This window comes from Pholis gunnellus (assembly GCF_910591455.1).
Source record: "Pholis gunnellus genome assembly, chromosome: 3".
In the NCBI taxonomy this organism is placed as follows: Eukaryota; Metazoa; Chordata; class Actinopteri; order Perciformes; family Pholidae; genus Pholis; species Pholis gunnellus.
In genome coordinates, this window is record NC_136529.1 from 14,848,996 (window position 1) to 14,876,815 (window position 27,820).

Consider the following 27,820-nt stretch of genomic DNA (forward strand, 5'->3'; position numbering starts at 1 on the left):
TACTCGATCTAAATGCAGTTATATGTTTTATTCCATATGTATCTTACTCTAACAGAGTTTACCTCATAATATTTACAGCTCCCGTTTTGAAAATAGAAAAGTGATCTGAAAACAATAGATGAACTCAAAATAGTAGAAATTCGTGGACTAAATTCGTAAATTGTCCTCTTTTCGAAGATTTCTGAACGCTGGACATCTGGTGAAAGAACAACCTGACTCTCAATATGTTGGGTTAAAACACACCTACCATTTGAGGAATGTCTGCCAGTTAATGAGTAAACCCTTTGAGTATCGGTGAACATATTGTTACGGATGAAATACTAATGGTTTGGGGTTGTTATGTGCTACCACAGAGCTCTCTCTTTGCCATTTAAAGTGTTGTATTTTTCTATTAAAAACTTAAATAAAATCAAAATAGTGTAAAGATAACACTGGCAGTACATACAGTACAGCTGAGTTATTCAAACATGGCAAGCAATAGCATATTTACATACAATGTTGTCAAGTAAACTACATGAAAGTCTTGTTTTTGTTGTTTTCGGTTCACGATTGAAGCTTTTAGGAAGTTACCATTTATCAGGGTATCACTTGTCAATTCCTTAGACCCCTAAGAGCTTTTTCTCTCTCTCTCTCTCTCTCTCTCTCTCTCTCTCTCTCTCTCTCTCTCTCCCCCTATTTCTCTCTCTCTCACACGCACGCACACACACACAAACACACACACACACACACACACACAAACACACGCGCAGGTTTATGATAATGAGGAGCCTTGAGGCGCAGGGGGAGCTGGAACCATTTTCACCATTCAAGCGGAGTTACGCGGATCGAGTGGAGGTGCTGCTGCTGCTGCTGCTGTTTTTGCTGCCGGCGCGAGTGAGTGAGTGAGTGAGTGAGAGCCGCTCCGGACAAGGTTACTGCGGGTCTACCTCTTCAAATCAGCCGGAGTGACCGGAGAGAATTGCGCCCGCTGAGAGCATGGCTCCTCTGCAACAAAGGGAAACTCACAGGCGGAAAGTTTAACGGACTAGGGAGCTGCAGAGATTCCCACTCGGAGACCCGGTAGAACACAAACTGAGGAGCGATGCACTTCGTTAAATGGGATTTGTTGTTGATTTTCTGGTGGTGTAAACTGGTGTCGCTGGCGCGTTGCTACACCGTTCACATCAGTGAGGATGTGGGGCCAAGGACGGTGGTGGCCGGCGCGGAGCGGGGCGCACGGTGCGCTTTGGATCAGGTACTCGCTCCCAAATTCACGGAGCGCTTTCTGGGGACAGACGCAGCGGCGGGCATTGTGTTCGTTTCGGACTCGGTAAAGTGCGCCTCGCTGCGCTCCAACCCCTTCAGCGTGTACACGGTGGCTGACTGCACGGACTCCGGCTACAGGCATCTCCTCACCAGCCAGTACGACGTGCATGTTCACGGTAGGAACTGTTCAAACAAGCGTAAAAGAAAACCTCAGTGGGACATGGAGGTGCTCAGTTTGTTGAGCACCCACAGCCACCAACGCACAGAGTGCCACCAAGCAGGCTCTGCTTTATTTGCAGTGGGGGGTCTGCTACCTGGAGCCCCGATCCGCTGCAAAGTCACCAACAGTCGGGACTTTTACTTCTCTGAGGGGGACTTGTTTGTGTCCCAGACGCTGTGCTGGAAGCAGGACACACTCGTGGAGCTGGACCTGCTCTGTGATGTGCTCACAGGAGAGGGACTGAGCGCTAAAGTTAACCCCATCACTGTCCACTGGCGTGTGGGGCAGGGCCCCTTCAGGCAGGGCCACTTAGGGAAGCTGTTGGAAAAGGCAGCTCGGTCTGATTCAGGGATTGTGAGCAGGAGGAGGAGAAGCATCAACAGCAGCCCTCAGTTTCAACCTCCTATGTACCAAGTGTCTGTGGCAGAGAATAAGCCAGCGGGGACTTCGGTTGTTCTTTTGAAAGCAGTAGATGTGGATGAGGGGGAGGCGGGCAGGCTGGAGTATTTTATAGAAGCTCTCTTTGATAGCCGCTCCAACAATCTCTTTGCTGTGGACCCGGCCAACGGTGCCGTGTTCACAGTAGAGGTGCTGGACCGGGAGACTAAAGACACCCATGTGTTCCGTGTGACCGCAGTCGACCACGGCACGCCCCGTCGCACGGCCATGGCCACCCTCACTATCACAGTCAGAGACACCAATGATCATGACCCCGTGTTTGAGCAGCAGGACTACAAGGAAAGCATCAGGGAGAATCTAGAAATAAGCTATGAGGTGTTAACTGTGAGGGCCACGGATGGGGACGCACCTGTTAATGGTAACATCCTTTACCGCATCATCAACAGCAACGGGTCCAACGATGTGTTTGAGATTGATTCGAGGTCTGGTGTAATCCGCACCAAAGGCCTGGTAGACAGAGAGGAGGTGGAAGCCTATATGCTGCTAGTTGAGGCAAATGACCAAGGTCGTGACCCCGGGCCCCGCAGCGCCACAGCTACTGTTAACATTGTGGTTGAGGACGACAACGATAATGCGCCCCAGTTCAGTGAGAAACGCTATGTGGTCCGGGTGCCAGAGGACATGACCCCTAACACAGAGATCCTGCAGGTCACCGCCACAGACCAGGACAAAGGGAGCAACGCCGTCGTTCACTTCAGCATCATGAGCGGAAACACCCGGGGACAGTTTTATATTGATGCTCAGACAGGTAACATGGACCTGGTGAGTCACCTGGATTACGAGGCGAACAAAGAATACACTCTAAGAATCAGGGCTCAGGATGGGGGGCGCCCCCCGCTCTCCAACATCAGTGGCCTGGTTACGGTGCAGGTGCTGGACGTCAACGACAACGCCCCCATTTTTGTCAGCACTCCATTCCAGGCCACCGTGCTGGAGAACGTGCCGCTGGGCTACTCCATCATCCACATCCAAGCCGTGGACGCAGACTCTGGCGACAATTCCCGGCTGGAGTATCGCCTCACTGAAACCACGCCAAACTTCCCCTTCACCATCAACAACAGCACGGGGTGGATTGTAGTGGCAGCCGAGCTGGACAGGGAGAGTGTCGATTTTTACAACTTTGGAGTGGAAGCCCGAGATCACGGCTACCCTATCATGTCCTCCTCTGCCAGCATCAGCATGACTATTCTAGACGTCAACGACAACAACCCAGAGTTCACTCAGAAGGCGTATTACATGCGACTTAATGAGGATGCATCCGTGGGGACCAGCGTGGTGACAGTGTCAGCTGTGGACCAGGACATCAACAGTGTGGTGACCTATCAGATATCCAGCGGAAACACCCGCAACAGATTCTCCATCACGAGTCAGAGTGGAGGGGGGCTCATCACGCTGGCGCTGCCGTTAGACTACAAACTAGAACGGCAGTTTGCCCTGACTGTCACTGCGAGTGACGGCACGCTCCTTGACACCGCTAAAGTGTTTGTCAACGTCACTGACGCCAACACACACCGACCTGTGTTTCAGAGCTCACATTACACCGTCAACATCAACGAGGACAGGCCCGTCGGCACCACTGTTGTGTTAATAAGTGCCACGGATGAAGATACAGGCGAGAACGCACGCATCACCTACTACATGGATGACAGCATCCCTCAGTTTGACATCGACTCCGACACGGGAGCTGTCACCACACAGATGGAGCTGGACTATGAGGACCAGGTCTCCTATACGCTAGCCATCACTGCTCGAGATAACGGCATCCCACAGAAGTCCGATACCACCTACCTGGAGATACTGGTGAACGACGTCAACGACAACTCGCCCCGCTTCCTCAGGGACCACTATGTGGGCTCCGTCATGGAGGATGTGCCGGTGTTCACCAGCGTGGTCCAGGTCTCTGCCACTGATAGAGACTCTGGGCTCAATGGCCGCGTCTTCTACACCTTCCAGGGGGGTGAGGATGGCGAAGGAGATTTCATAATCGAATCCACCTCTGGCATTGTCCGCACACTGCGCAGATTAGACAGAGAGAACGTGCCCGTTTACAGCCTGCAGGCGTTTGCTGTAGATAAAGGTGTTCCTGCTCTGAAAACAGCAGTTAACATCCAAGTAACAATCCTAGATGTGAATGACAACCCCCCTGTGTTTGAGAAAGACGAGTTTGACATCATGGTGGAGGAGAACAGCCCCATAGGCGTTGTGGTTGCACACGTATTAGCCACAGATCCAGACGAAGGCAGCAATGCACAGATTATGTACCAGATAGTGGAGGGAAACATCCCAGAGGCGTTCCAGCTGGACATCTTCTCTGGAGAACTGACTGCATTGATAGACCTGGACTATGAGACAATATCTGAGTATATAATTGTGGTCCAGGCCACCTCTGCGCCTCTGGTCAGCCGCGCCACAGTCCACATCAAACTTGTCGACAAGAACGACAACGTTCCCGTGCTGAAAAACTTCCAGATCATCTTCAACAACTACGTGACGGACAAATCGAGCAGCTTCCCCACTGGAGTGATCGGACGCATCCCCGCACACGACCCCGACGTCTCGGACCAGCTCCACTACAGCTTCGAGGTGGGAAACGAGCTGAACTTGGTCCTCCTGAACCAAAGCACGGGAGAGATCCAGCTGAGCCCGGCCCTGGATAACAACCGGCCCCTGGAGGCCTCCATGAGGATCTCAGTGTCAGGTGAGACTGTTTGTAACTCTTTGTTATTGCTCCACCCAGTGAGAGGAGAAGATGTGTTCCTACTCTATTGCCATTAACATGTCCTGTCTCTTCATTTACATTTCCGCTTCACTTTACCGGATAATGGAAGTGATTGCGACTTAACTATGTCTTTCTTAGCTTCAGTGTTCCAGATTGATTTCCCTATAATAGAAATATTCATGAAGGAGGATTCATTTTCACTGCAGGATATTTGTAAGCTACTCCACATTCCACCCATCCAAAAAATCACTCAGAGCACCAAGTCACAAAGATATATTCAAGCATTCAAAGTCTGTTAGGTAAATAGTTTCATTTGGTTAATGTGTGTGTGTGTGTGTGTGTGGGGGGGGGGGCTTCTCTGTAATTTTTGGGACCTCTCATTGAGGAGCTTTCTTGTTTACACAAGCCTAATTTAGCTCCGTCTATTGAATAGATTTAAATAGCTGTCTGAGCACGTCTTTATCTTGTGGCATCCACACTACAGTGGGCAGACTGATGTGCCTCATAATTGCCCCACACACACACACACACACACACACACACACACACACACACACACACACACGCACACACACATACACACATACACACATACAGTGAAAGACCTAATTCAATTATGTTCTATTCCTATCACTTGTTTTGAGTCAAAATGAATAGTTGATGTTCTTTAAGTGTTGTATTGTTTGGCTGGCTTGTTTTTTTCTTGTGCTAATCTGACAGAGAGAGAATTATAGCTGTCAGGGTTCCCGGCTCAAATGTGTTTGAGGCTGAGGATTCTGGTCTGACGGTGTATTTAGAGATAACAAGAGTTGGTTACGATTTAAATCACCATTTGGTCCACTGTTTTGGGTGATGAAGATCCAAAACGGTTGCTGGTGTTGTTGTCTCTCCTAACCTGCATGTCTTAAACCGCCTGCGTTCCTTGAACCTTTTAATTTGACATGCCAGCACAAATTACAGAGTTTTATTTGCCCTAAAAATGTGACTGAACTTGAATTACACCCACTGAGAGAGTGGGGGTGTTTTTTTAACCCCCTGTTGGAGCTTATTTGACGCAGTGTGAACCGCTGTAAATCTGCCTTCTCTTTGACCTTGGCACGGTCTGAGAGAGAGGGAAATGGAACCAGGGAACATTATTAAGAGGTTGGTTTAAGATGAAATCTGATAAGAAAAGTGAGGATTAAGGCTGGTAGGAAGCTTTCACTGAAAGAGTGGAAATGTTTTCGTATTGGTTGATGAGTTGACACTGAGTAGCAGATACTGTATGGATTGAGTGAGTAGTCGTTTTAATGGATTGGAGCTGAGCTTTGCCTCTCTGGAGAACAATAGTGGGCTGTCGATTCAGGGGCTACAGCTCATACCAGGCCGTGGTTGGGGGCAACAGCTGTGACTCCACCAAGGACCAATTAGAGGCCGTGTCTCCTCAGCGCGTCCAGCACCTGCTGGGGTTTATGTGTCAGCACCCCTGCAGGAGACAGAAGGAGATGGAGGGAGGCAGGAGGACAGAGGGGGAAGGGGGGGAAGTGTGAAGTTGCAGTTGAGTAAACTGGGAGCATGTTGGAAAATACAGTTGTACTGTAACGGAGCAGGAAAGCCTGTAGACGGGCTGTTGGAGGAGGAGATGGGGTAGGAAGATGAGCTCCTCCAATAGATGCTGCTGACCCCAATTTTCAAAGGCTTCTCCCTCCAGGGACCTCCCAAGTCTTCCTATTATCTTTCTCTTCATGCAGCCATTTAAGAGGCCCCTTATGATGGACGGTATTTGATGGGCTCTTTTGTATGTTGTTTGACTGTGATTAACATCGTTTCTGAGCACTGCTCTTCACACTGAAATGGATGCAACGGTTCAAATGTAACCACACTTTGCTTCAAGTTTAAAGAGTGTCCTCTGCAGTAGCTTTGGGAGGGTAACCTTTAAATAATCCACAGGTTAGGAGGATCTTCTTAAAGTTGTATGCGGTATACTGTAATTCATTGCATTACCCCAAATCCTTGACGTACAGTAATTCGTTTTCAGATAATATTAGATCTTACTTTAGGCCTAATGGAATTTAGAGGCATTTTCTCTTATAGTTGTTGAAATTCTTCAAACATATCAACACCAATCAATTAATCCAATGCACTGACAAAAAAAAGAAGAAAAATGTGGCCACAAGCGACCATTCCGGGTTCAAACTCTGTCGGCACAAACTCAATAGGTTTTCGGTAAAAATCCAGTCGGCTATCTCTGGCTGTCACAGGACTGTAATAAGCCTGTTTGAACCGCCTACCGACCCGATTGCACTCTGGCCGTGCACTCATTGCGTCATATTTAAAGCAGCACAGCGTGAGTAAAATTTACTGCATTGATTACAATAAAATGTACAAGAACCACTGTGAATTGATCTTTGCAACAAAGCCTGTTAATAAATATGAAAATCCCTTTTTTATGTTCACGTTTTTTTTTATTTATCAATTGACTAATCCTCTAACACAGAATATTGCAATTGAGATTGGCACTATAGTCATTTAACACCATAAGCAGGCACTTAAAAACACATCTGACAATCACATAACCCCGGAGATCCTGCTAATTTATTGTGTACTGGCTGTGTGCAATGCATACATGAATGATTATAACTACTTAATGACGTTAAGGAGTCAGATTTCCAGCAGTAGTGTGCCGGCGTCGGGCCTGCCTCCTTTCTAAATGCGAGGAAGGAGAACGACAAACTCATATTCAAGTAATGTGTGAATTAGTTTGTGTTGTACTGAAACTGATTCCATATTTTAGGGATCTGTTGAATTCTAGCTCGCATTTCTCACATGTTGACAACAAAACTGCCATATGTGATGATAATATTCATCGTTTGTCACTACTGTATTATGAAGAGAATTGTGGTCACACTGCAGAATTGAGAGGCTGGTTGTCGTCTGAGGGATTAGATTCGCTGCATCTGTATCCTGGGATCTGTCAGGCCGGTGTTGACATACTCAGGGGCTGATCTACTGCTCCCAGGCAAGCGTGAGCCTGCATAAATAGGTGTTTGCATTTGATGGCAAAGAATTTTTTCCCCCTGCTCTTCTATCATCCTTAAAGCCTTGTTAATTTCCATATAGAAACTATTGCTAATCCTTCATTATCCTTCATTTTGAACATGTTATGCTTTTTAATTTAAATCTGAGGTCGATTTGTTGTCTTTTATGGTTTTGTCATTATTATGATGATGTGTCGGTTCCTGTTTGCATAATACAGTGACTGTAGGAGTGACGCACCTCCTGTTTGGAAAATATAAAATATATACATTATTATTACTGTCATGAGGACACTTTGTCCTTGTTTTAATCAAATTCTGAATCCAAGCCAATACCGTGCCCTGCATGCTTACTTTGCAAAGACCAATGCAGAGATATAGCAGACAAACACGCCTCCAGAACTAATGATGGCAGTTTGATTCAGCTCACATCACACTGCAGGTTGTACAGACGCTCAAATTACATGGTGGACAGCAGATATTTTCTGGCTCTGGTCTCTGTGGGGAGGGGAGAGAGACCCTTCTAAGTTCCAAGTGTACGTCTAAGTTGGCTGTGGATGCTCCAAGGTTAAACTACGTCGTTGTCAAACTTGCCTGAGCCAAACTTGTTGGCATTCAGCCCAACCAACTGGAGCAAACAATAAATAAGATTATCAAATTGTCGGTTTTTCAAAGATTACTTGCTGCTTTCATAACTTGTTTAAAATATTCTCAGTTTTCCCCCAATCAGATACAGGATGGATGCAAGTATTCTATGTGGTTGAAGATTATGCTAGAAGACTGGAATTTTAATGGAGGAGACTCTGCTCCATTACATATTGTATAAGTAAGAGCCAAGACATTCACAGCCAGCGTAATTTCATTATAATCTATTAAACCTTCAGGCCGTCTGTGGAGGGACTTTCTCAGGGGTTTGTCTTCTGTAACACTAGCCCATCAAGCTGCACAAATCTGGTGTGTGTGTGTGTGTGTGTGTGTGTGTGTGTGGCTTCCAACAGCTGGACCTCTCTGATTGCTTTTCTCCTCTCCATCATGTTATTATTTCACTCAAGCGGAGCGCACCTTTTGATTTCTGCGTTCTTAATGGCTGATGCATTTCTGTTTGCCTCATGGTTGATTCACAGGATTCAGAGTCACAGCTTGCAAACGCTCGCCCGTGTTTAGTGCGACTGGAGTCAACGGTAATACGCTCTTTTCATTCTTCGTGAGCCTCCCAGGACGGCGTTAGTCACACTTGCAGGCTTGCTTGGAATGTTTGTAGCACTGTTTCTCTTCTCTTTCCTCCCTTTAACATCACCTATCACCTTGATCCTGTTTCTCTTTCCCCCTTTTTGTCTGCCTGTCACCATTCCCCATTTTTCTCCTATATCTACCCGGGTCTATAGCTCTCACCCCTGCAACCTCCATGGTTCCCTCCCATCATTTCAAGATCCTCCACCCTCCCTCTTTACACCCCCCCCCCTCTCTCTGTCTCTCCCTCCTTTGACTGTTGTCCCCCCCTCTCCCTTGTGAAAGGAAGAATGCCTAAGAGAAATGCTTTGTTAAGCACCCAGTTGTCATGGTGAACCTAGCAATGCCTGAGAAATTCCTTGTGGGTGGGGACGAGGGGTAAGGTCCCTTTTGTAAATTGAAGATGGGGGGGAGGGGAGGCACATAAAGTTCTAAAGAGCGACTGTCACCCTCTCCCTCTTCCCAATGAAGCATGTAAGGCTTTCTTTAGACCTGTAATGCTCTGGGACACACTGACCTGTCCTGCCTTTCACTCTGCAAGCATTTTTACAGGACATGCAACAAGTCAGCCGACACCTGACCGCAGACAGAAACTTTCCATATGCGGCGTAAAGTCTCGCATGTGACAGATGTCAGAGGCCCCTTGTTTTGAAGGGCCCCGAGAGTTTAAGCTCTTGGTGATATGATAGTGTCGTCTTTAAGCTCTTTGATTTGTGACACAGATGCGCTCAAAGGGTATCCGATTCCTTTCTGCCGCCTTGTTTCTCAGCAGCAGAACTTCCTCCTTGTCGGCCTCTAACGCTTGGTCGCGTTGAAGTCCGGAGGACATGAGGTGGGGGTGAGGGTGCGGGTGATTAGGGGGGAGGATGACATCATCTATAATGTTAGGAGGGGAAATCGTGTTTGGGATTAGGGTTGGTGCATCGCTGGGGTGAGGCCATGTGGTGCTTGCATATATCTCAGCGTTGTCCTGCATTGTCCTCGCTATCCCAGCAGACAATGGGAGTGGGCCCTGTCTGGGGCTGCCCCCTCCTCTCTTTGTGTCCACTTGTTTTACCCCGGTGCTGCCGTCTTCATGACAGTTTTACCGGGCCCGCTATTCATCCGTGAATTATCCTATTTACTGTACAGTCTGATGCAGGCCTCTTTTAAAGTCTTCCCTTCAGCGAATCGCTGACTGAGCACATGTTGGTGATGATGATGAAGCTCTAGTGCAGTGATTCCCAACCAGGGGTTCTTAGACCTCAGGGGCTACACTGAATTTTGTGGAGCAGCCCTAACTAGTTTGAAAAAATACAGAAATTCTGATTTGATGAAAGAAATAGACCCATGCATTGAGTCCGCTGTCACTCCTGAAACACCAGTTGATGCGATTGAGTGTGTGAAGAGAAAACTAGATCATTAGCTAAAAGTACTGGACACGGTTGAAGTATCTATTTTGGCCGCTCCAAATGCAGTGTGAATGCAAAGTTTAACAAACCGACAGTTAAATTGTACCAAGAAAATAATAACAAATATTAATGTTTAAAGGAATATTTCACCCCCAAAATGTGTCAATAACTCACCCAGTGTTACCATGAAGTCTTCTCATCTGATCTCGTGCCTCCACGGTGAACAGAGAATCCAAAAACCGAGAAAAGTCTCGATGAATTGAAGTAAATGGGGGCTGCTTTTAACAACAGCATAACTAAAACAAAGGCATACAAATGTACTATTTAAAACACTTTTGCATTAACAGTCTCATACTTGCGTTACTCGTTCGTGCGAGTCTGACGTGTTTTGGAAAGTGTGGTTTAACAATGCTTTGAAATAGTTTTGTTGCCGTGAAACACGGCCCCCGTTTACTTCAATTCATCGAGATTTTTCTTCTTTTTTGGATACTTCGTTCACCGCGGAGCCATGCGAGAACTCAAGGTAACACAGGTTGAGTAATTGATAAACAAATGATCAATTTGTGGGTGAAGTTTTCCTTTAATACGAGTTTGATGAACCACATTTACAACATGACGTGCGGTGTTGTTGAAGGCGTACTTGAGTTCATCTCACAGGGCTGTGGGTCTATAACGACATAATAAAATAATTCCAGACCTCCTCTGGAGTACAGGAATCACGACAAGTACATGCTTCTTACACTGAATGTGACGGATCTTTAGCAGGCCGTTACCTTTACGCTACACTGCACTCATTTAGTACTGAGATTTCACAGTGACCTGGTTTCATATGCTTCAACTCTGCTGTGCAAACTGTCAAAATTAGGCTGTTAGAGGTGTGACTGGTAGAGGTGGTGAACCATGACGTGCAGGAGACTGAGATGTTTCATCACCGTCTGATTTATATTAATACTGACAAGAAGGCGTCAGGCTAACGAAACAGATGGTCTCCTCGTGAGCTGCTACAGTGGTATTATCGTGCTTCACTGTTTGGTGGCAGTCAATGAATTTCCCTCAGATGCAGGTGGATCCTTGAGGTGTTGTTAACTTTCATCACTTCTGTTGATTTGTAGTCTTTCCAAAAATAGTTTACTTGTGTCAGCGTTCAGACATTAAACTGTCAGGATAAGTTAAAATAATTGCCCTTGAGGTGTTTTTTTTTAGCACTGGTTTGAAACCTGGAACATGACTTTGAGTCGTTTCCCTACGTTTTAAAGTTTCTTAATAAATGACAATGTTGTTATTGTGCTGCTGGTTGCTAAGTATCTAATATCTATCAAATGACTATTGGTACGTTTGAATAACGGCCTCATGCTTGGTCACAACTATGCATGCTAATGTCTCTTTACTATTGCGCTGACAGCAGTTTTCCTTTGACATGCAAATGTTCTGATTGGAGGAGTTCAGGTCCTTTTCTGTGGCTCTAAAGCTGCTTCACTATAGTGGAAGAATCTGAGGAATGTCCTCTTCTTGTGGTTTTCCGATACAGCAGAAAATGTCACCAGGGGATGCTGTGGCGGGGTCCGCAAATGAGTACGAATGGCCTCTCTTCGACGTAGTCAGCTTTCCTCCTGAATGGAGGAATCAGGAATTGTAGGTTGGCTCAGACTACCCTGGATTGAAATCCTTGGGTTGACATTGAGCTACAGCAGCAGTTTTCATTATTGACTTCACAGGCACTGTAAAGAATTAGGTGTTGCTGTGTTGTGGTTATCATTACAGCTGATCTTTGTTCTAAAACAGCCAGCCACAGCACTGTTTTTTCAATTATTATTTCAAAAACAAGGTCAGAGACGTATGAATATTTATTTAACCGTTTTATTCTTATGTTGTGAAACAAATGAACACACACAAACATACGCATACTTGCCGTAGTGCAAGTGCACATTGTGATGCTCGGTTTAATGTGTGTGTTGATGTGACATCACTCAGAAACAGATAACAGCAGATCTGCTGCGTGGGAGTTCGAGCATGCTGTCCATTCGCTCCTTGTGATATTAGCGAGTTCTGTTGTACGCGAGCTGTTGGTGTTGAGACGTGTTTAATTTGTGTTACTGCTTTTTCCCAAAAATTAGACCAACAACACAGTTCTCTACCTGGCGGAGGTGGGGAGCTTTTATCCCAAATAAACCTCAAATCCGTTTTGGTCTGCATTCATTGTGCTCTGAAATTTTCCCTCAAGCAGGAGTTGTTAAATAATGTTTTTGGTGATTAGAGAAGCTTTAACGTTGTCTCAGCCCTCATGGCATGTTTTACCCTCCAGGCTACTAATTTCTCAACAGCCTTGGCTTCTAAAGCGAGACAATAGTGTTTAAATAAGAGTGGATAATAGTAGATGGTGTATATTTTTCTGTATTTTAATAAAGCAGTGGAAAAAAAATGTATGTCCCTATTATTTGTTGATTTAGCTCCCATTTTATGCTTTGTTCAAAAAGTTTTAGTGTTTTTAAACAGTTAAGGCCTGGTTGAAAAGATACAACAAAAATTTAGAGTATAAAAGTAATAAATATGCGTCATTCCATTTAACTCGTACATCTGAAGTCAGTGCTGGCAATGGTTCTGGGCCAACAGTGTACAGTGAACATCTTAATGGGTTTTCTCCTGCCAAGTTAAACATTGGTGGCCATTGTTAATAATACCAGTTGACACATTACGCTGGTATTGTTGCGCTTTAAAACACCATAGCAACATGTCCACAGATAGAACTTGGACAGCTGATTTAATTAAGACAGACAGAAATGTTAATTGTGTTTCCTTTTCTTTTTTGGGGTAAGAGTCGCTGGGGTTCGTCCGGCTTTCCGAGTCAAAACTCCGACTTCTTGGCAGCGTTCCAGTTGAAATTTCCGACTCAAGATTTAGCATTTCTTCCTGTTAAACATCAGCATGTGTTTGATGACTCATCTTGAACTCTGGCGTGTAAAGATAAATGTATCTAATCAAATGTGATGACCAGTTAATTCGTAGTCTGAACAACTTCAGTAAATGTTATCAAATTTGGATGGTGACTCGTCAAGAATGTTCTAGTGAAGTGAGTAGGAGGGCTTTGCTGGGGGAATTTGGACTCATAATCTCAGTGTTATAAAAAATCCACATGAAAAGCATGTTGTGGCGATTGAGCCTTGGTCTTGATTTCGATTGTCATGTGTGCTGCTGTAGGGGGAGGCCTGGTGGGAGTCGTTGGAGTGTTTTATGCAGAGCGTGGTGGTGGTGGGGTGTCAGCGTCGGCCGTTGCTTGTCTAGTGGGGGGTCAGGAAGAGGAGAGAAGGGTGGGAGGGGGTTTGGGGGTAATGCGATAAAAAAACCTGTCCCGCCCCTCAACCTCCAGCCCCCAACCAGTCATCAGTCTCCTTTCAGGCAGCAGTTGAGTGTGTTTCACCTTTCAGCGCCGGTTAATTCAAGCAGGCCGTCCCCCCACCGGCCACATTTTACGGCTTCCCTTTTGATGACCGGGACTTGAGATTCCAGCTTTTAAATTAAATCGACACCGGCCAGAGTGCACTCGGTTTTAATGAAGAATGCATCTGATAAGATCTAAAAGATATGAGACTATTTTAAACACTGAGCCACAGAGCTCCAACATCCTACTAAACTCCTGCTCCCTCGGTCTTTAACCCACATCAGCCCTCATTAGTGTCTGATTTTTCTCTTTCATCTTTACTGGAGTGTTAATTGAACCTCAGCTGGCTGACTGGTATGAAGATGAGGATTAAACATGTTGTCCTGCTGGGTGCTTTATGTTCCTGTCCACAATCTGGTGGAACAAAATCAGTCCATTCACATGAAGACGCAAAGAAGCAGAGAAAAATACTTTGGTTATATTAGTCAGTTTGTATTTTGGCATTTTCTTCAATGAACCTTCATGGAAATAGTTTGTGTTTCACAAACATTACATACGCTACACCTTTCTTTTGTTTAACTTAGTGCGTGTTTGAACAGTTGTGTCTCCAGTTGTTTTCTGTAGTTTTAAATGAGTGTTTTCGGCTTCGGCTCATTTCACTCTTGACCAGATTTACAGTTCAGTTGACGGGTCCCAGCACGTGTAAGGTTTAATCTCAAACTGGCCATAAACATGTCAAGGTGACGACCCAACTGAGCTGCTGATCTCTGAATACGAAGGTAACTGCAGAAGTGCATCAGTAATTAATGTGTGGTATTCTCAGGCTGATCCGAGAGCAGAGTATTTAATAGTAATTCAATTAAACTGTGTCCTGTTGTCGGCCCCACAGGGACTGCACTCTCAGCTCACAACTCGGTGGTTTGTTTGGTTGGTGTGTGTGTGTGTGGATGTGTTGTCTCTCTGTGGCCTTGTGTGGACTTGGTGGAGTGGTGTTTGTCAGCAATATGCAAACATGACACTTTTGACAGTAGCTTCAGTCTGTAGTAGCTCGTTAACAGTGGTTATGTCTGTTCATTTCTGCAGAGACGGCTGTTCTTCCAGTCATAAAAAACATTTTTCAGAATAAGTTTAAGACGTCTAAATTTGATTTCAACATTTAAAGGTCGTTTGCATTCTCCTGATGTGCAAACAACTAAAATAAAGCAAATATTTATTTTGCATTGACTTTCAATACATATTTATTGTCTGCAATTGTCATTGCGATACTAATTGCTTTTTATTATGTTTTTATTATATGTACCCTGTCAACTGGCAGCAGTTTCCTCCCTGCTCCAATTTAGTTTTCTTCCCACGTCAGCCATTTCCCTTTGATTTCCTCCCCATTTATGTATTTATATATCATAAATATATTAGACCAGAGACTTTGAAAGTCGGACACGGCAGACCCCCCCCCTTCATATTTGCATATGAATGCAATTAAGACACCGTCTCTCAACTCCAACTCCATTCTTGCATCTAAAATTTCTAATCAGACTGTAAACAATGACCGGCCTACGGAAGTGAAAGTTTTGGCCCGTAAATAGCAAGCCCCTTGGAAGAATGCTGGGCTTTGAAGCCAATTTCACATTGTGGCCAAATCGTGTGATTACAACTTGAACGCTGTATCCAGTTCTCTTTATGCAGCCATGCTGGATAGCCTTCATCCAGATATCCGCTTGCTTTACTGGAAGCCCAGACATATTGAGAAGGGGTCTATCTGCAGACTACATGACACACCCACTTGACTACATGACACGCTCCCTATGATATCTTCCAGGTCCAACGTAGCTATTTTAACCCAAACGACGAGCTTTTCCGAAACCAACCTGTAGTTTTTGCTCCTAAACCAAACCAAACTGGACCGTATCTCGGGGTGGGAATCTCCTGTATTGCTGGGCACCTGCAGAGAGACCTACTTGGAGATATTGGCCCTTTGCTCCCAGAGGCTTATCATTGTCAGACTGATAGTTGATGGGTTTCAAGATTGCTGTACAGACTAAGATTTTAAGTACCGTAATTGCTTCAAGATCCTCCGTTCCTTTCACCTCAAACAGCATCTTTACCTCACGTCTCTCCCTTCAACTCTCACATTATCTCACTCTGCATTACATTACTATTTATTTCACGTTAACTTCTACTAGAGATATTAAGGATTTAACAAAAACAAGAGGAACTTTTTAAAGAAAAATAAATTTGCATATGTTTTTGCATATCAGTAAGTAAGATATAAGGATTTTTTAATGAAGGAAAATATGGCAGATATAGGGTTAATCACCGCCTCTGATTGGCTCTGAGCTGCTCTTGAAGTTTACTCTTACTCGTCACTGTGAGTAGCTGCTAGTAGCTTGTAGTAGTTTAAAGCCAGATCTGATCCTTCCTGAAACAAACAACCAAACAGGAAGTAACACTCTTCATGCTCATTTCTGAATCATAAACTCATTAAAGGCTTTCAAGTTTGCAGAGCGGCTCGCTGTTTGGAGCTATAAAGGCTGTGAACTGCAAAGACATCCACAGGCCTTATCCCTCCAACGTGATTTTTAATTTATGATCTCCCTATTGATCTTGGAAATGTGACCCCGGCTTTGCGCTCTTTGATGTAGTGAGTACTCGGTGCGTGCTGCACATACTGTAGTGTACTGACGCTGAACAACTAAGACAGGCTCCGCTCAACATCATTACCTTCTTACCCGGAGGTTCCCCCTCATCATGACACACTTCTGCGGAGAAACACACAGTTGCCTCTGAGGGAGTAACGGCCGCTCCGGATCACAGAATTAACGGGTTTTTGTTTGATTGTGACGCTCTTTACGTGGAACCGTTGGACATGTGATGAATGGCTGCTTGAGAGAGCTGCTTGAGTGCGGTTATTTATCGTACCTCCACTGTCATGATGATAAATGGTATTTTTATAGTGTCTCTAATGTGTTTCCCCTCCCCACAAAAACTGGAAGGTGCTTTCATTGGCTCAGTGTTTAACCTGCACATCAGGAGGCGGAGCAGTCAGGTTTTGAGGTCTTGTGTTTGTGAGTAGCTGGCCTGTTGAAGTACCTCTGAGCAAGACACTCACTGTGATCGGGAGTTGTTAAGTTATAAGCCTATTTAAAATTAGCCCGGTGCATCGCTTGTTTACATCACAACTCTTAAACTGGGTGTCATGGATTTTATTTTTCTGCTGCAATTTTTGTTTTTAGTTGATGAAGACCACTTTAATGCTCCAGTAGTTTGTCTCTCTGTGAGGCTGGCAGAAGAAACCTGCACTGATGCTGTGTTCAATTCTCTGCAGACTTATCTTTAGAGGAGGGGCAAGTTCAGCCCACTAACCTTCAGTCCTCTGAAGGTGAAGCTGCGTCCTTCGGTGGCTTCGTCCTGGATTGGGACACAGTTTGCGGTTCCACACAGTCGTAATTTTTCAGCTCAGACTTACATAAATGTTAGCTCTGCCTCTTTCCTGTCTTCTTGTCTCTTTCTGTCTTTCATTTTCCCCTCTACACAGACAAAAAGCTAAAATCCCAGTACAATCTAAAAACAGAGAGAGAAGAACATGAATAACCGGTGAACTGTCACAGGCAATGCTCTGAGGGAGAGAGTCAGGGTTTCTGTCGGGATGTTGTGGGGGATGTCTCTGTCCTCAGTAATTTGGTCTCGCAGTCCTTCCGATCTTTATCCACAATGACTTTGTTGACATTTTCTGGGATTCAACTGAGAGATTTGATGGTAACTTTGTGGTCTAATTAGGTCAGTCTCCTTGATTAGTTCTCTCTCTCTCTGTCTCTCTCAGCAGTTTATTATCACCATTCACTAAGACCCATAGGTTTCAAACAGAAATCAATATATCCTGGTTTTACTGTCTTTATAGCAATCACTTCATCCTAAAGGCTCTCTGCGCTTGTATAACATTGTGTCAGTGGAGTATTTGTTGTTCATAATTCTCTTGGTGGAAGAAACTGGGTTTCATTAATATTTCAGCGATAAAAAGCTGTACACCTCCTCTCCTCAACCCCCCGGCTGATCATTTATGTTCTCTGTGTGTAGGCCTCAACCTGCAGTCAAACATGGCCTCTGTGTGTTGTTTACATGTTTGTTTTCAGAGGTCTCTTGTAGGATTTCTTGGCTCTGCATCTGCCTGATTTCGTATGAGCAAAATGAACCTTCACAGTATGCTGTCTATATGCTAAATGATTTGAGCTTAAAAGCTGAAATCAGACGACCCACTGCCTCGAAAACATCCTTGATATGTGTATTTGATGAGGCATTTTTTATCACGTTTTGTTGGATCATCTAACTGATATAAAAGCACAAAACTTACAAAAATCAGTGACCTTTGAGGTTTATGAATGAGTGATCCCAGTCTTTCATACAGACTTTGTTTTTTTTATTTTGAATGTCATGAAAACTGCTTCAATGTACACTCTCTTCTGTATTGACGTATGGATCACCGCCACCACCCACCCACACAACACGCACACACACACACACACACACACACACACACACACACACACACACACACACACACACACGCACACACACACACACACACACACACACACACACACACATACAATACCGTACACAGTCTTGGCAGTCCTGCAGCCACACTGTGTGTTTAATCTTTTCCCTGGCGCCACTTCCTAGCTGAGAGCATTCCTGGCACCCAGAGGCCCAGAGAGGGTCGAGCTCTGGGCTGAGAGTAGTGTCACACTTCAGAACTGGCACCATAGTCTCGTCACCAACTAAGCATCCCCCTCTTCCTCCTTTTTGGCCCAAAACGCTCCGCTTACCCTCCATTACTGAGCGAAGGATCCTTCCGTGGAGAATGACCTCTTTGAAGGATGGTCTGGTTCCTTTCAGAGGAGATTCTCCTCGCGCTCAGTTTCCCAGCGCTGCGTCTACGTCTGGAGCTCTGCCCGAGCTCCAGACCAAGAATGCGCGTTGGCAGAGGACATAATTAAGGCGATGTCTGTCCTTATACTTGGCCTAACCTTTTAAGAGCCCCTGTTCTCTGAGAGCTGTGTGTTTTCTGGCTACTGTTGCTGCAGAGTATCGGTTATAATATGAGCTGAATGGATGAAGAGAACGCTTTCAGAGGGAGAGATTAGATTGTTGTTGGTTTGTTTCTTCAGGTTAGAAAGGCTTTCAGTGTCTTCAGTCAGTTTAATGTTGTGAACGTGTAATAAAAGTCCTGTGTTACTGTACAGCATTCAGTATTATATTGGTCTCCCATGAGGCTCGACAGTGGAAACACTCCTCTGTCTGAAACCTGGAAACATAATAATAAAACTGTTTTCACAGACCGACTCAAACTGCATGTTCAACTCACCTTGATTTCAATGAGCCTTTTTTATTTGTCTATGTGGCTGATTAAGACTCTTTATTTCAGGTCATTAAGGTCACTGTTTAAATCTGATTGATCAGTCACAAATATGATACCAAAGTACTATAATACACAAAGTTTATGTTGTAAGTAGAGCCAACGCGATTAGTCAAATAAATGATCAGTCAATGGACAGAAAACATATTCTTCTTCAGCTTCTCAAATGTTATTATTTGCTTTTTTGAAGTATTTTATAACATTCAACTGAATAATTTTGGGTTTTTGACTGATAATTGGACAAAACTAATTTGTCAACTTGAGCTCTGGCCAATTGAAATGGGCTTTTTAAACTATTTTTTAAAGACATTTTTTAGACCAAATTGACTTGAAAAAATAATAAGCACATTGATTCATTGCCCTAAATACAATTAATTACAAATATTTAGAATTTTGTGTTCTTCAAACACATGTTAAGTTGTAAATAATGCCTAAAAAATGAATTAGCTTGAGTTGTTTCTCTCTTTTTGAAAAAACAGAGCCTGAACTATGAACTGCTCTGCCTTTGTCGTCCCCGTTATGTTCTCCTCTTATATGCAAATCCTTTCTTGTGTACACAGGTGTGTGTGTGTCTGTTTGTGTGTGTGTTTACAGTAAAGTGTGACCCAGCTCGTCTCTGTACTTTGATTCATCCCCACTTCCTCTGCTAAGGCCCTGTATTATTACTGTGCTGGAAACGCTTGACTGAAAGCAGGAGGATTAAAGCCGTGTCAAACATGCTTCTGTCTCTTTTCCTTGATGACCCCCCCCAACACACACCTCTCTTCCCTTTCCTCTCCCCTCCCTTGGCACTCAGCGTTTAAACTCTCCCAGTGCCAAAACAGGGATCTGGTAACTTTGGGCCGTGCTGTTTGTTTGTGCGAGTCCTGCTCGCAGGTTCTGCTCTCTGGCCGGCGTCCAGACGCCCCAAAACAAAGTGTCCCATTGATTATTTTAGAGGGAGAGGCTTGTTTTTGTGACACTTTTGATTTCATTAAGGCTGTTTTGTGTTTGCGCTTGAGGCTACAGAAAACTGCAGGCCAGCGGTGACACGGACAAAATGATATCGGTCTCTCTCTGTGACCTTAGAGAGAAACTAACTTCTGAGAAATGACAAAATCCTCCACTTACAAATACAAATCTTAAATTAATATGCAATAAAACACACTATTTCTCTGTTCATTTTACTACTACAGCCTTACTGTATGTGGTCTGGTATGACCAGTATGGAGGAGGATGTTTGCAAACTTAACCAAGATATTTCTTTCTGACTTGTACATCTGCTATATTTGTGTGTAGTACGTATCTAATAGCAGCACCAAAAGGGACAATAAGTTTTGTTATTGTTTGGAGGTAACTGGGATATGATATCCGGTAATGGGAAGCATCACTTTAGACCGGCCCAAAGTAAACTGTTATGTGACTACGGGACGACTTGTCACTGGGCAGAGAGCTCAGCGTGTACTTTAACATTTGTGGCTCACTGATCCAGGTCAAGTTGTACATTTGTTGCAGTCTTTCTCTGTCTGCTGACAACAGACTCAGATCCAAATGTTTTTTGCTTGTTAGCGACATACAGAACTTCCCTTTGTGCTCTTTGTGATTGGATGGTTTTGGATCGAGTCCCTTTTCATTATAATTTCACTCCTCAGTGAGCAGGCCTCTGACTGCTGCTGTCAGTAACTGATGAGCAGTTTTCTTTCTATTGTAAATGTGGTTACAGTAGAAAAACAAGCAAGAAAATAAGCTTAACAAAGTCGATGTAAATGGAGCACATAGGCTTAAGGCAACATAATGAAACAGAATAATTTACTTTTTAATTACCAACAGCAACATCTAGATTACGAGGCTGACTCGGTTGATAAAGGCCTAACACGGGAATTAATGTATTAATGTATTGTACAGTCAAGAGCTACTGTATAATAGCAGACAAAACACTACATGTCTTCAGTCAAAGCCAAAGGACTGAATGTATAGAAGATAAAACACTAACAGGATCGAAACGACAAGATAAAAGACGAGATTTACTGCGCTGAAAAAATGCTGCAACCGTTGAATTTGAGACTCAAGGCTTTCAGTATGGCATGTATAATCAAGTAGCATCTCTGCTTCCGGACAAAGCAAAGAGGAAGGGAGTTGTGAATACAGGCGTGAAATTGCTGATTAGAAACTTGGAATGTATTGAAAGAAAACATACACATAGTCTTGGCATACGTGTTATCTGTTCTGGCACATGAGAAAAAAAACAAAAAAACACTTGTCTAAGCCAGGAATATGAGCAAAGAAAGTGTTGATAATTATTAATGTGTCAACTGATGTATAATGTGGGTCTGTTAAGTCCTACGTTACAAGCTACAGTTTTACAGTAGCAACCGTGTTGCTGAACTGAACCCAGTGATACAGGAGCAGCTGTTGCATAAATCATCCACCATGCCCGTACCTGCACCAATCCTGCATTTACTGTTGTAGCAGCTGCTACGTGTGTTGGTGCTGCAATCGCTGGTGTTTTTTTGCCAGACTCAAGATCATTAACTCATCTTTTAATACAATCTCAAATGAAAACATCCTGCCATTTAAAGGACGGGTCTAGTGATATTCTATGTTTCTTATTATCAACAAATCCCAAGACCAAAAAGGACAAAAACTAGAACGTATTCAACCCACTAACAAGTATGGTCTGTGTATCCAAAGCCTGATATATCGTATTTCAATCAGGAGAGACGAGTAAGATGAAGAAAATACAATTGTTCATTATACACAGGTGATGTGTGATGATTAAGTTGATTAAGAGTCACCCACTTTAGATTAAGAGCCTTTGGCGCTTAGACTGAGGGATTTGTTCTTGAGTGGTGTCTGCTCTGAGCAGCAGCCAGATAAATCCCCCCCATTGAGTCCAGTAACTGGTGGTGGCTGATGAAAAGATGACGCTGCTGAATTCGATGAAGACCGGGCGGTGATGGGGAGGTGGAGGGGCGCGAGTAGCTGCAGCATGAACGTATTAAAGGCAGAGAGAAAAGAGACAGCAACAAGATGATAGAGATTTACGTTACTAAGTATTGAGTGACAGACTAACATATTGTTGGTTTTAATGTTTTCATGGGATTTATTTCCACCATATCACTCTGCCTTCATCAACGGGTTGAGTTTGATTGACTTTAAACAAAAAGAAAGTGTTGCGGATGAAAAACATAACTGCCACTAAGTGCTGCTGTTAACAGACCTGTCTCCATGACAAATGATGAAGACCATGTGATATGGCTGAAAGTCTTCCTGTCATATGTTTGTAAACTCACTTTAGTCAGTTGTTTCCCTCCCCATCAGAACTTTTCTTGAATGTATTGTTCCTGAGGGGAAATGTGTCTTGCTGTCGGTGAAACATGAAGCAGACACGGAGATACATAAAACACAATAAAATGCATAAAACATATGATTAGAATATGTAAAAAAACTAAACATAAATCACACATGAAGCAATGTACATCAAGTGACAACATAAAACCTAGAGTACGTCTTCATCCAACCCAATCATCAACGGGTCACCATCGTCCTCACTGCCTTTATATAAAAGACTATTTTGAGCCACTGATCCAAAATATGAATTAAGATGCTCATTAGTCTGACGTTCGCTTTTCCTCTGGTCTTTTTCAGATGGTGTCCACTCAGTATCAGCCCAGTGTATCCTCCAAGTCACCATCATCACCGATGAAATGCTGTCCAACAGCATCACGTTGAGGCTGGCCAACACCTCCCAGGAGCACTTCCTCTCGCTGCTGCTCGCCCAGTTCCTGGACGGTGTGGCGCGCGTCCTGTCTGCCGCCCCAGAGGACGTCGTCATCTTTAACATCCAAGACGACACGGACGTCAGCGCTCGCATCCTCAACGTCAGCTTGTCTGTGGCCGTTCCTGTGCCTGCGTTGGGGGAGGGACACCAGCGGCCCGGAGGGCTCGGCCAGGCAGGGGACAGACCTGGGAGAGCAGCTGAAGGTGGAGGAGAGTTTTTCGGCTCAGAGGAACTGCAGGAGAGGCTGTACTTGAACCGCAGCCTCCTCGCCAAGATCTCCTCGCAGGAAGTTCTTCCCTTTGACGACAACATCTGCCTTCGGGAGCCGTGCGAGAACTACATGAAGTGTGTGTCCGTGCTGAAGTTCGACAGCCTGGCGCCGTTTGTTGCATCGGACACCATCCTGTTCAGACCCATCCACCCCATCGCCGGGCTGCGCTGCCGCTGTCCCACCGGCTTCACAGGAGACTACTGCGAGACGGAGATTGACCTCTGCTACTCTAAACCCTGCGGAGCTCACGGTGTGTGTCGCAGCCGAGAGGGAGGCTACACCTGCGAGTGCCTTGAGGACTACACAGGTGAGAGCCCTCATTTAACATCAAATAATTACTGATGGAGCAGTGCTGTGTTATTTTCAACCAGTCTCATCCTTTGGCTTCATTAACCACTTGACCTTCCTTAGTTTCTGTTGCTATGACTGTCAAAAGTTTCCAATCCCACACAGCACACGATGCAGTTTACAATAATAACAGTGATTGATTTACCAGTTCTTGATTTCACACAGAGGTAGACAAAAGCAGGCTTTTCATTTCTAGCGGGAAAATGTTGACCTTGCCGGTTGAAATGACAACTGTAACCAGATGTTACCAGCTGACTAGTTAACACTAACCTTGCTAGTTAGTTTGTCTCCAGCTGACTCATATAAAGCTATTAAATACTCTATTGATGGATACGTGATATAATGCTAAAATAAACTAAAGTTTACACGTCCCGAAATAAAAGTCAGCATCCTCACCAGTTAATGGTCCATGTAGAAGAAATGCAACTAAAGGAGCCACAGTGTTCTTGTATTGCAGTGTAGAGCTTTGTCATACTCTTATAAGAATGAGAAGTAAAAATTTAACATCAGACTGGTGTAATTTAGCTTTTTAGGCTTGACTTTTCATATACAGTATATAGCAAATGGCATGTTTTTATTTTAATGGTAGTCTTTCTTGACATGCTAATATTAGAGCAGATCATCACACCATCTAAACAACCCTTTACATTTTGCTGTTGTGTTTTGTGTTTTGGCCACGTGCACAGTGTTTTGTGGAGAAACCCAAAGCCTACCTTGTCTGGTTAGCCCACAGTGTCTGAGCTATGATTGAACAATCAGTGTTTGAGGCCGGGGGATATGCTATCTGTCCTTCGTGAGTTCCCACTGAATAATTCTCCTGTCTTCAAACGTCCTGCCACTAGAAGGTGAAAGGGCACGATTTCTGCCAAGCTGTGTCCACATGGAGCCTTCAAAATGTTAATTTCTGCTCCTTCACAAAGATCCCATGGGAACATTAAAGTCTACATCTGTCCCATTCACTCCCCTCTTCAGCTCTTTATTAAACCTGGTCCAGACTGTCCTGTACGCTGATGACCGTTGCTCTGCAGACAAAGGCTGAGTGATGAGTTATTGATCTGGTCGTCACTGTTGCAGTCAGTTGCAATGCATTTCTGTAAATATTAAATGTAGGTTTCCTTAATTGGAGCTGAACGCTACATACATTTAGTCAGTTTGTTTATTCTTGATCAGGTTTATTTACAAGATCAAATAGAAGGGTTTGAAAAAAAAATGGAAAAATCTTGTTTTATGCTATTTATGCTGCCATTGAATAACCTGTAATACATACGTAGTTATTCACACCTACACTCAAAACATCAATCTGAGCTGTAGGTGTGGACTGTGTTTCAAAGAACAGGAAGACAGATGATATAAAAAACCTCTGTTTACCCTCTGATGTCTATTTGGTGACTCGGGATTTCAAAGAAATCTTTACTTTGTGAAGAAAAACACAGCAGTCGTGTCGCTGAGTGGGATAAGTGAAGGAAAGTATTAATTATAGAAGGCTACAGATGGAGAGTGTCCCCTGGCTGTAACATGCCCTGTGGTAACAAATACCTGAGATAAAGAAATATATCACAAAGCACACAAGATGTCGAGACGGAGAAAACAGAAGCTTCCGTTTGCAGCGATAATGAAGAATTAATTTATCACTGTTGGCAGCAGAATTACTAACCAGTTGAAGGACTTGTTATTCAGTCTCTGAAAATGTTTCATGTCCTCAAAGGGTTAAAGACTGCTCACACATTTTATGGTTAAGGGGAAAAGGGAGATGTTGAAAAAGAGTTTAAAGAGGAAGCAAATTAAAATATGCTGATTTATACAGTATGCATATTCGGGTAGTTGCCCCATCTTTTTGTTGAGAGGTTAAGTGGGTCAAACCCTGACTTTTTAATGTGATTTAGAGTTTCATCTTGTCTTTGAAGCACAGTACTACTTGGTTTATTAAATGCAATGATGTTAAGTAACGTAAAGTACTTTTACTCAAGCACTGTACTTAAGTGCTGTTTTGAGGTACGTCATTTTTTTACTCCACTCCATTTATTTGACAGCTTGAGTCAATAGTTACTTTACAGATTCATATTGTTAATTATGGAAACATGTATCATACTGATTGTTAATACAAGATATAATCAATCATTAAATTCAGATGTATTATTATAGATTATTTTACCCAGCAATATATAACCTGGTTTACATTAAGTGTTCCTTACACATTTGAATGATCAATTATAATCCAGTTCTATAATCTTCTGAAATAATGTGTAGGCTACTTTTACTTTGAAAAATGAAATAAAGTGCTATGAATTAGGGCATATAGTTGAGAATAAGATATGTATTCTGTTATAGTGGTTTGACTTGCTACTTGAATCATTTTGGGGCAGAATTGTTACATTTATGTGCAGGTGTTCAGCAGCTGTGACTTCATCTTATCTAAAAGCAGAAGTCGGAGCTGATGGACAATCACTTTACTTTCTCTTGTTGTAAAATCTGATTCCCACATCAGTTGATAAACCATTACTTCAACTAAAACTACCGTCACATTTTCTGTGAAAAGAAAACCCTCCTGTTAAAATAATTATCTAAAGCAGAAAGCAGAAATTGCAGATATATTCACGCTGTTGCCTTTGTGCTCTCTGTAATGGCACCGCTTCCATTATTCCTCGTCGAACATTAAAAGGTTTTTTCACCTATTTATGCCGCTGTTTGTGAAGCCTGAAATAGTGTCAGGCATTTGAATGTGTGGGCTCAGTCACTCAGAGTCCAGGTTGAGTGACACTTACATATTCTTATGCACAGCTGTGGGTGTTGGAGCTGAACTAGCGGGGCTTTTAACGTGAATCGGCAGAGACGGAGAACGACTGTGTGAGTGGGTGAAGTGGGCATATTTTCATCCTGCAGCAGGGATCACAATCAGCCACATTAATCTCCATTAGTCAAGGGTTTAGACCCAGGTGCTGTTAGATCCAGTATGCAGGACTTGTCGAGTTATGTGAGAGTGAACGTGGTTATGTAGCCGATGATTTAAGATCGGTTTGAAGTTTGAATCCTGCTGTCAGACCATCTGATCACACAAGGTCGTGCAGGTTTTTATTTGATGTATTTTCCTCTGTGATCTACAACTCCCACTGTTCTGCCTCAGTGAGCGTTGAGTTCACCAGTCTCCACACTGTGCTGGGGCCTGGAAGGTGTGTGTGTGTATGTGCGTGTGCGTGTATGTGTGTGTGTGTGTGTGTGTGTGTGTGTGTGTGTGTGTGTGTGTGTGTGTGTGTGTGTGTGTGTGTGTGCGTGTGTGTATGTGTGTGAGTGCTAAATTGCTCACTGTGTGATTCGGTTGGATAGCTAAGTGCTGAAAAGCTGTGATTATGCTTGTAAGAGAGTTGGATGGACAATCTGAGTTTATGTGTTAATGGCGCATGGACGCGTGTGCGTGCGTGTAACTGTTGGACCGTAGGCGTTGCCAGATGGTGGCAGGAAAAAAAAAAAAAAAGAAGATATATATATATATATATATTTATATATATATATATATAGTTATAACAGCCATCATATTTGTTGTTTTTCAAAAGGACAGAGTGAATGATTTGGCTGAGTCATTCTGTAGATGCTGAACCACAAGATGTTATCCTCCTTTACTTCTCATGCAGTTCACTCTTTTTCCATTTGTATGAAAATGAGTGAATGGCATCATCCTGCATGTGTTCGTGATGATCATTCATCAGCGAACTGCTGACCTGTGTTGAGAAATTCCCTTTTTTCTCTCTGGTAATTCATTGAACTATCAAGAATCCATTTGTGGTGTTTGAATGTGCGGGCATGCTTTTTCAGCAAGAACTGGTGAATTCTTTTCACATCACCTCACACCGATATGTAAATGATCAAAAGCCAAGCGCTGAAAGCCACTATAATTTGCCTCTGAGAGATGACATGAATAGACAAACATTGTCAGACACGTGCAGTAGCAGCCAGCATTCCTGAACCAGCACCTGTAATTTACCAAATTTAAAATCTGTATACCTCACTGTGTGAAATGATGATGGCGTGAATTGAACTGACTGTGGATCGGTCACATTTGGTGCGATACCGTTCAGACGATAAAAGTGGTAAATGTATCAAAAAGGTGAATCAGTTCATCAGTGCAGTAACATTATTCTAACTCTAAGTGTTTGAGTGTGTTCTCTAGACGACCTGCGATTTGATCATCGTAGTTATAGCTCGAGGTCGTGTATCTATTCTGTTATTGATCGCCTTATCTCATCGTTCACCGTTACAATCCTGAGTGGTTGCTCTTTCAATATCATCACACTGACCTCTTGGTCATCAAATGAATTATCTCTCTTTGAACAAACTGAGTCTGTGCTGTAGTGAAAGTGGATCTTGCTCTCAGCTTCCCTGAGC

The 27,820-nt window shown here is 43.7% G+C and overlaps 1 protein-coding gene across 1 annotated transcript in view; it reads left to right on the plus strand.

The window, feature by feature from the left end:
• Nucleotides 1-1,081: 1,081 nt before the first annotated feature.
• Nucleotides 1,082-27,820, plus strand: part of celsr2 (cadherin, EGF LAG seven-pass G-type receptor 2) — a gene marked incomplete at its 5' end in the record, with an annotated part of 58,717 nt that continues 31,978 nt past the window's right edge. The window contains 2 exons of the mRNA XM_079157046.1: nt 1,082-4,622; nt 22,692-23,402. Of these exons, the coding sequence (XP_079013172.1) occupies nt 1,082-4,622; nt 22,692-23,402 (4,252 nt within the window). The remainder of the gene's footprint in view (nt 4,623-22,691; nt 23,403-27,820) is intronic.